The 9,425-nt window shown below is 53.7% G+C and overlaps 1 protein-coding gene across 2 annotated transcripts in view; it reads right to left on the bottom strand.

Annotated features, from left to right (window-relative positions):
* SLC13A3 (solute carrier family 13 member 3) overlaps window positions 1–9,425 on the bottom strand; it is an 83,664-nt gene that overhangs the window by 26,022 nt on the left and 48,217 nt on the right. Inside the window, exons 4-6 of one of the 2 annotated variants that reach the window (XM_045295139.1) lie at window positions 8,245–8,311; window positions 5,121–5,306; window positions 1,485–1,610 (exon numbers count right to left, since the gene is read on the bottom strand). In XM_045295139.1, the coding sequence (XP_045151074.1) occupies window positions 1,485–1,610; window positions 5,121–5,306; window positions 8,245–8,311 (379 nt within the window). The remainder of the gene's footprint in view (window positions 1–1,484; window positions 1,611–5,120; window positions 5,307–8,244; window positions 8,312–9,425) is intronic. The other variant, XM_045295138.1, reaches the window with a different exon arrangement.

Below are 9,425 nucleotides of genomic sequence, written 5' to 3'. Positions count from 1 at the left end.
TAATTTATAAATTATCAAGTGTTCATGAGGGAGGGGGGAACAGGGAGGGAAGGGGGAAAATGAGGAGCTGATGCCAGGGCCTTAAGTGGAGAGCAAATGTTTTGAGAATGATGAGGGCAATGAATGTACAAATGTGCTTTACACAATGGATGTATGTGTGGATTGTGATAAGAGTTGTATGAGCCCCCAATAAAATGATTTTTTAAAAATCAGAAACCATGAGAGAAAAGATTGATAAAGTCACCTAAAAATAGTTTTATTCTACAAAAAACCCCATCATTTTCAAAATGAGAAAAGAAAGGAAAACTGGCCACTCAGCATGCAAGTCACTCTTTCTAATATAGAAACTGGAAGCCAGTTAGACACGAACGAAGAGGAAGAGGAAGAGCACGCGGCTCAACAATTCGCGAGGAAGGCTCTATCGACAGCCCCCAGACGCAGGAAGAATTGCTCAAATCACTCTTAGTTACATCAGCGCAAGCGATGCTCCTCTCATCGGATGGGCAGAAATCCTACTCGGCTGCAGGAACAGCCTGGTGGGCAGGAAGTGGTTCTGATGGGGGATAATTTGACAACATCTATTAAAATAGGTGCTTGTGCTCTCACCCAGAGACCTCAAACGTATTTCTCTCACACACACCAAAAAACCCCAAACGCTTGTAAGAATACAGAATGACAGCTGTGCCCCAAACAACATATTTGTATCTGCCTCTCTGTTTAAGAAACCCAGATCGGATACTCCAGAAACCAATGGTAATGGGTACCTGTGCGGTGTGTGTGTGTGTGTGTGTGTGTGTGTGTGTGTCCGTGCGTATTGGGTGACGAGACGTGATCCGTCAGATGTTTGGGAGGGAGACTCAGGGGTGCCCTTTCTTGCATGGCTTTGATTTCTGAACCAGGTAGATGTGTTGACAATTTTATCTTTCACTGAAACACTCCTCCCTCTCTCTGCTGCGCATGCCAACAATGCTATTTCATAATTACAAAAGGTGGCAGGCAGGACATGTGGCAAAGGATCCGTGACGGGAGGGTAACCCTTGTCACCTGCAAGAGCCACAACACCAAACTCAAGCATATGACCGTTTTGGAGGTGGCACTGGCCACCACTTGGTTCTGTGATCCAAATAGATAGTTACTTCCATACATTCACCTTGTATCAACCTGTCCAGTTGTGTGTCCACACACTAACCTGGGGCCACCTACATTACCACTGCTTCTCACACCCCTCGGGTTGGGGCTGCTAGAACGGCCCCCTGAGGCACAGACGGACGCTAAGGACAGTCTTCGGTTACATGACGGGAGATGCAGGCGACACAAGTTTCCTCCTTCCCCACGAGGGAGGATGTTGAGACTCAAACACCGTTCAGCCTGGCTCCCAAGAGAGAAATCACAGGGACGGTGTCGGGGCAGTTTTACCCCGTCCTGTAGGATCTCTCCCGGCGTGGGCATCGACTGGGTGGGCGTGGACTCGGTTGGGAGTTTACCTTAGGGACAGTCCTCCGTACAGCAGCGAGATCCAGAGCCAGCCCACCAACAGGAAGAGCAGCATGAGCGGGAAGGCAAAGAGGAACCAGGAGCCAAAATTCACCAAGTCGCACTGTGGGAAGAAACTGGAGAACAGGGCGAGGTGGGGGACCCTGCTGGGACAGTGGTTGCACACTGGGCTGCTAACCTCCAGGTCAGCCGTTCGAAACCACCGGCCTCTCTGTAGGAGAAAGCTGGGGCTTTCTGCTCCTCCAAAGAGCCACAGGGGGCAGTTCTACCCTGACCGGTGGGCTCACTAGGTCAGAATCCACCCCATGACAGTGAGCTCATAGCTTTGAACAGGCCGGTGCCACTCGGCTCCCCCTACTGTCGGAATGCGGGGTGCAGGCCCAGAGCTCAGAGCCCGATTGTCTTTGAAATCATGTGATGTTCAAATGCTGGCAATTCATTAAAGACTTCTTTAAAGACTGCGGGAGTCGGCCAACCTCTGTGGACTGCGACCTCTGCCCTAAGTCCTCACGGACCCTGTGTGACCTGCCCGAACAATGTTGATGTCCATGCGGGGGTTTTTTCCGGTGCTTAGCGGCCCAACCTCAGCTTGGTGAAGACTTCTCCCAGCCAGAAAGGGTTCGGGAAAATGATGTCCAGTGGTGGTGAGGGCTTGGGCTCACGGGAACTCACGGAGGTGAGCCCCTACTGCTTGTCTGTGAGCACTACCTGGGAGTTTAGTAAATGCTTTAAAAGCCTTCAATATGTGCATGTCTTTTTACCCAAAGCGCCTACTGGACCCACCCACTGTGGTTTATAAGTGGATTTAACGTATAGTGGCCCTATAGGACAGGGTAGACCTGCCCCCTATGAGTTTCTAAGACTGCCACGTCTTTCTCCTGCCGACAGCGAGTGGCACTGTTTGAACCTGCTGCTGGCCTCATTAATGGCTTAGTACTCGGGATCCTACATGGCCCATGACTGACAGTGCAGAAACGAGGGCAAAAGGCAGAAATGAGGGCAAGGACGCAGATGCTAGGCAGAGAAAACAGAAAAGCGATGATGACTTGTGTTCCATGTTCCTTCATCAAAAGCATGTACTATAGGGTCACACGCCCACAGGCAGACTGCACGCACCCCACAGGCACCCCAGCCCCAATACTGACATATTCATTCTTCAGCTCTCTGTCACGGAACCCAGAGACACCCCCCCCCCCTTTATCTATACATTCTACAATTTCCTCCAGGGGCACCAACTTTCAGAATGAGACAAAAGCAAAAACCAATGAAAAACATGTTAAAATACCAGTAAGTGGATCACATTTTTCATGAACACAAAAGAAGAAGAGACGAAGGCGATCAAACTGTCTATTACTAACGTCTGATGCCCCAAATGGGGTCATGGATAGCCATTACCAAGTGTGTTTCCTAAGGAGCACACGAATGACCCAATATGTAAACCGAATGCTGACACTCATGTGGAATAGGGACGGATATCTAGTAGTTGTCCACAGATGAGACTGGAAGACAATCTTCCAAAGTCCTACAAGAGAAATCCAAAGGTATTTCCCGTGTGGCCCGTTTCCTGGGTGTTGCCCTGTGCCCATGTTGCCGATAATCTGAATAAAGCAGGAAAGTGCCTCTGGCAGGCTCCTCTGCTGAGCACCCACAAACCCTGCTTCACTTGACTTCCCTTTTCAATCCTCTCCTTCCAGACTAGAGGGCCCAAGATGATGAGGTTGCAGGCTTGCCTGTCATTTGCATCTGACTTACTCCGCATCCTACAAGATGGGTCATTACAGCTCCGGCCTTTTCTCCTTTGTTCCTTCTCAGGTTGGAACAAAGGCCTGCTCACATGTGTGTGTGAGTGTGTGTGTGTGCGTGTGTGTGTGTGCATGTAGCCTGAAATCCCTCTGGCAGCAGCCCCCACCCCACTCCCACATCCCCAACTCAGGACCTCCCTGCTTTCTGTCCAGGTCCCCAGAACTCCAGCCGCCCTGACATCTAACTCCCAGCTTCCCCCCAGAGACCAGCAGCACAGCCAGTGTTCCCTCCACTGTCCTACTAGGTTTCTGAGCCTGTAGATGGGCCTCAGGTGAAGCAGTTGGCCAACATGCTGAACCTCAGAATAAGGAAGGCAACAGTAAGCCTCCCACGCTTCGTGCTCAGAGAGGAGCTTCCTGCAACCAGCCATCCCCTCCGCATGTCTTGGGTAAGGCTCACAGCTGTTGCCCCGTGCTTGCCTCTGACAAGGTCAGACACTGGCCCAAGTCAAACCCACTGCCATTGGGTCCGTTCTGACTCCTAGGGGCCCCTCAATCAGGGGCTGTAAATCTTTTCTGAGGCTGTAAATCTTTACCGGAGCAGCCAACCTCATCTTTCTCCCTAGGAGAAGCTGGTGGGTTTGAACACACACAACATCCCTATCACAGCATCCTTTCTTTCTGAAGTCAGCTTCTTCTGTCTGTACTTGGATTTGGTTTTGTTTTGACCATTGATCGCCCAAAGGGTCCCATTTGCATTCACGCCAATAAATGAACGTCTGGCTGCATGGCCACTGCACAGGCATCTGAGAGACCCAGCCGCTCAGAAAGCTGGGTCTTAAAGTCTTAGAAACAGAATCTCCACATGCTGGGAGGTTTCCCATCTGAGAGCAAGCCATGCAGTTTGAGAGCCTCACTCTCCGCCTCCTTCCTAGGCCCTGGCCATCGCTGCCTGAAGCACTCAGCAGTGGGGAGTCTGCCTCCTTGCAGCGCCATTCCAGCCCTGGATGGTGCTCAGGGTCCATCAGAGAGCTTCGCGCACAGGACCGCCCAGGCGCAGACCACCGCCAGCAGCCACACCATGCCCTTCCTCTGTTCCCAACTCCTCAGTGATTTCTATCTTGCTTAGGGAAATAACTGGGAGTCCTTAAGGTGTCCTTAGTCCTTACGTCCTCCCATCCAGTCCCCTCTGTCTTCAGGGCTCAGCCAGCCTGCTCAGCATGTCCTCCTCCAACCTCCTAGGGCTGTTCCCACCACGGCCTTTGTCCCGTGAGTCCCTGGGTCACAAACATCCGACTTATACGTCATATGTGTTTGTCCTTTAATGTTATGTCCGTCTGCCCTTACTTTGAAATGACTGAGCCAATCCCCGCCAACACCACAGCTCGGCCACAGAGTCCAGTCAACTCACAGGAGGTCTGGGGGGTGCAGGAGAGCCGCTCGTTAGGGTTTCTGGGGGCGGGCAGCTTCTCAGGGGCAGATTGCTCTTCAGAAGCTGCTCCGGTGGGTTTGTTTCAAACTGCTCCCCTCGCAGTGGGCAGCGCAAAGCATCACCCACTGGGCCGCCAGGGCCCCTTTCTGGCCCTAATGCAAGGCTCCAGGAGGACACGGCGCACTTGTTCCGACTTTCCTACAACCTAGAGCCCCAGGCACAGATCTGGTTTGTAACCCGGGGACTGCCCCTACGGGCTATTCCCTCTGGAATATTGCCCTGCCTGCGTCCACAGGACCCACGTCTTCCCTGCTCTGTGTCGGCTCAGATGCCATCGGATGCGAGAGGACTTGCTGGTGGCCTGTACAAAATAGCACCAGGCACCCGTCTCTTCGCTCCTGTCCTCATAACTCCCCACGTCCCCAGCACTGGGAGGGGGACACGGCTCTCACCTCTTGAGCTGGCCGAGCAGGATGAGGTTGGGGAGCGTGCCCGTGAGGGTGGCGGTGCCGCCGATGCTGGCCGAGTAGGGGATGGAGATGAGGAAGCCCTTCCAGATGTTTCTGCGGTGATTCTCCTCCGTCTTGGACTCCGTCTGCAGGTCCAGAGGCGCCTCCACCTCCTCAGGGTCTTCTTTGCTGGACACAGACCCAGACAGCAGCCGTTCAGCACAGAGCTGGGGTTTCTGGCCTCGTGGGGAGACTGGGAAGCCAGAGGGGAGGGGGGCAGGCGAGACAGTCTTCTGCGAAGGCAGCTTGACAGAGGCATTTACACCCTTGAAACCTGGGCACCCCCTTCAGCCCATCAAGTCTAGTCTAAGAAGTCATCTTAAAGAAAGCTTTCGACAAAGGCTTTAGGTGCGGTGCAAGGGAGCTCACCGAGGCATTCAATGGGAAATGACCAACAACCTAAATAAACATCCCTCAAAAAGTTTAAAGAAAACTCAGACTCAGTGGCATCGAGTTCTTGCCGACTCACAGCGACCCTATAGGGAGGGTATAGTAGAACTTCCCCTATAGGGTGTCTGAGGCTGTCACTCTTTACGGCGGCAGACAGCCTCATCTTTCTGCAGCAGCGTAAAGGGTGGGTTTGAACTGTTGGCCTCATAGTTCTCAGCCCAATGCATTACTCACTAGGCCACCAGGGCTCCTTCCTGGTTAAAGAAAGACGGTCCTTTCATTAGGATGGGCACCTGTGAAGCTTTTATAAATGAGGCCATGGAGGAAGGTGTGAGGATACGGGGCGGGGCGTGATGAGAGGCTTGAACTGTCAATGCAGAATTGATGGTCTGACACGGACGCTGCCCACTTCAGCCACAATTCAAAATTCATTTCAAGAAAAACAAGGTGAGGATGCAGATGGGTGTTTGTTGGGTGACAGACGTGCACAGCACAAAGGTCAAAAGCGCTAAGCCTCACAAAGGCACTCCTCGGTGTGCACTCGGAGCTGTCTGCACGGCGCCCAGAGCAGTGCAGCCAGCACGGGTTGGGTTGCCTGTCTTTGGGGTGCAATGGGAGGTTGGTGCCCCCACCCACTTGCATTTTCGGGCAGGTTTTCTTTGTGACAATCCAAGAATTTGGAAACGGAACAAGAGGAACCACTGCGGGACGAGGAGGGGGAAAGGACGTCCTCGACTCGCCATCAGGTGAAAACAAATAAACAAATGAAGAGGAGGCAGCAAGGCAGCAGGCACGGCTTTATCCATGCTTTGTCTGTCAAATGCACGCGTGGGGGCGCGGAGGAAGAGCAGGGCATCTGGGCGGCCCACGCTTGCCGTCTGCACGGCTCGCTCTTGCCTTCCAAAGGACCCTGTCCTGTCTCCCGCCCCGGGCCCTGCTCCCTCTCCCTCACGTCATTCTCCCCCCATCCCACCCCCACCCGGAGCTCGCCTCCCCTCGGATGCTCTCCTGAATTCGACTCTCTGACTCAGTTCTTGTCTTTGGAACACCAGCTCCACCAGGGTGGGGATTCCTTTCTGCTCACTGCTGTACTCCTGGTCCCTAGACAGTGCCTGACGTATTGTACCCACAAAATCGCACCACAGACCATGGTGACGCAGCAAGAGGGCGGAGAACTGCTCCCCAGAGTTTCCAAGTCAATTGGTGTGGAGGCTGACGGAGCTGTCTGTCCCTCCAAGTTATTGGTGCGTTTGAACGGCTAAGTGCTTCAGGCACGGCACCACCAGCTCATTGTCAGCTCTGGCTAAATATGGGTGATGCCCAGTTCTGCCATGGATGGGCAAGGCCCACCCCTCCCTGCTGTGTGGTCGCTGTTAACTGGAGACCGCAGGGCCCTGAATGAATAACGAGTGTCGCCATCTTTGTTTGCATGGCCCAGGCACCCTGCTTGATGCCCATTCTTCCGTGACCTCCCAAAGCAGCCCTCCAAGATGGGCTTCGGTTGATTGCTGACAGCTGACTGAGGATCAGAGAGGTCAAGGGACTTGTCCGCATCACACAGCTGCGAAGTGGCAGAGCCAGGTCTGTATCTGTGTGCCTGGCCTTCACACGGGTGCCCATTGTGTCCATGTGGAAGGGCGTTGCAGGTCCCATGAAAAATAAAACCTCCATCTCGAGGGCTCTAACACGCGTGTCAGAGAAGGACTGGGCTCTGCGGGGTTTCGAATGGCTGGCAGTTTGGGTGGTAGATTGCCAGACCTTTCTTCCGAGGCACCTCTGATAAACCTCCGGCTGGTCAGCAGTCGAGCACATTAACAGATGGCTCCACCCGGGGCTCCTTCCAAGGCGTGAAGCTACGAGGAAAGGAGATGGCCCCGGGGAATGCGTTCTCTTCAGAGTGCCAGATCTTCTCTGCAGCCCTCTTGCCCCTGACCTTGTCACGCATCCTTCCCAAGTGTCCTGGGGTGCCTTGTTTTCCAGGGGGACAGTACCCTCTCGACAGCCTCAGCAGCAGGAATCATTGTTATGTCTGAGCGGATCGTGGCAGCTCCGATGCCAGTCCATCGCCTTGAGGGGCTCCCTCTCTGTTGGAGGACCCTCTTCTCTATCATGCAGGAGGTCTTTTCCCAGGGACTGGTCCCTCCTGCTAACCCAAGATGTCCAGATGTCATCTGGCCACCCTCAGTGCTAACGCCCCCTGGCTCCCTGCGGGGTGGGTTCTCCCTGCGTTGCAACTAGCAATCAGCTCAACTTTCCTTTATGCTAGGCTGTGTTCCTGGGTGACCCCCAGGGAGCTGGGAATACTTTTCTCCAAGAAGGAAGCAAAAAATCATTGGTTTGTTGATATGGGATTTCCCTTCACATAGAAATCAGACCACCCTCGGGCAGTTCTACTCTGTCTTACAGGGGCCTCTGCGTAGCACTGACTCATTCCCTGGCATACAACATCAACTCAACTGCTGAGCGCCAGGCTCCTGTCCCCTGCCCTGCCTTTCCCACATCTTCATGTCTTTTTGGTAAAGAGACCCATGGATGTTGGAAGTTGAGCATGATTAGGGCACTGGGGGAAAAGTTGGGGGGTGGGGAGGGGCACTGCTTGCTACCAGGGGAATTCTTGGTCCCCATCTCTTGCTTGCATCACGCATTAGCTCCTCTACAAATCCCGCCCGGGACTCACTCTTCGGTGCTGGCGAAAAACTGCATCTCCGTGGGCACGGTGTGCAGGCCGTTTCTCTGTGCAGCCTCTGGGAGGGAAGAGCAGGAAGGGTTTAGTGGGGTGAGCTCACACACGAAAAGCCCTCCCCACAAAGTACTGCGCTCCAGACGGCCCATGATGACTTTAAATCGAGGAGGAGCAAGCAGGGCGGTCCGGGAAACCAGGAGAATGGAAACCCATGAGAGCACGGATAAGCTGTGAAGAGTGGAGCCCAGGCCACGGAGCCGCTTGTGCAGAGATGGTTGGAGGGAAACCTGAACTGCTATGCGAGCCTTCCCCGAACACACTACGGAATGGTCTTGCCAACAGACCAAAGCAAACTTCGCAGGCTCCCCTCCGTGAGAAGGATCCCGTATGACTCATTGGATAGAACAAAGCTAAAAGCACATGCTGCCTGCCTGGCCTGTCCGTACGTGGAGATGGTTTCAGGTCTGTGGGCAGCGAGCTGACTACGAGGCCTCTCAGCCAAGCTCTGGGCTCACCTGGGAATGCCAGAGGATGCTCAGATCCGCGACGAGACGGGAGTGGTCATGGGGAAGCATCAGGAATAGTGTGCGAACTGCCTGTCCAATCAAAACACCAAACGCACCACCTTTGAGTTGATGCCAACTCGTGGTGACCTCAGAGGACAGGGTCGAACTGCCCCCGTGGATTTTCGAGACTGTCCATTTTTACAGGACTAAAAAGCCTCTTCTTTCTCCAGAGTAGTGGCTGGTGGTTCCGAACTGCTGATCTTGCGGCTAGCGACCCAACACATAAGCACTCTGCCACCAGAGCTCCTATCAGTCATTCAGAAAGGTATGTACTGAGCACCTACGATGTGAGCTCAGAGTCCACAGTGAACGGTAAAAACAAGGTCCCACGTCCCCTGAGATAACACGCTAGAAGGGGAGTCGATGATCAAACAGACAGAGCTCGGGCGGTACCGACTGTCACGTCCCCTTCCCGGGGGCGAGTACCACCCGACCCATTCTACATGCGTTCTCGTGTTCAGACCTTTCTGCTTTCTGGTCAGTTGAGCTTTCCCTCTGTTGTTGTTGTGAGTTTTTGCTTGTTCGCTTCTTGGTATTTTTGTAGGCATATGAAACACAGGCAGAGACAGGCGCAGGAGTAATGCTTCCTTGCAGGTGTGGCAGGGGAGG

This window comes from Echinops telfairi, unplaced genomic scaffold, assembly GCF_000313985.2.
Source record: "Echinops telfairi isolate 266 unplaced genomic scaffold, ASM31398v2 ScPeMD7_5592;HRSCAF=6446, whole genome shotgun sequence".
NCBI classification, from domain to species: Eukaryota; Metazoa; Chordata; class Mammalia; order Afrosoricida; family Tenrecidae; genus Echinops; species Echinops telfairi.
The sequence above is the reverse complement of the archived record's forward strand: the minus strand, read 5'-3'. Positions and strand labels throughout refer to the sequence as shown.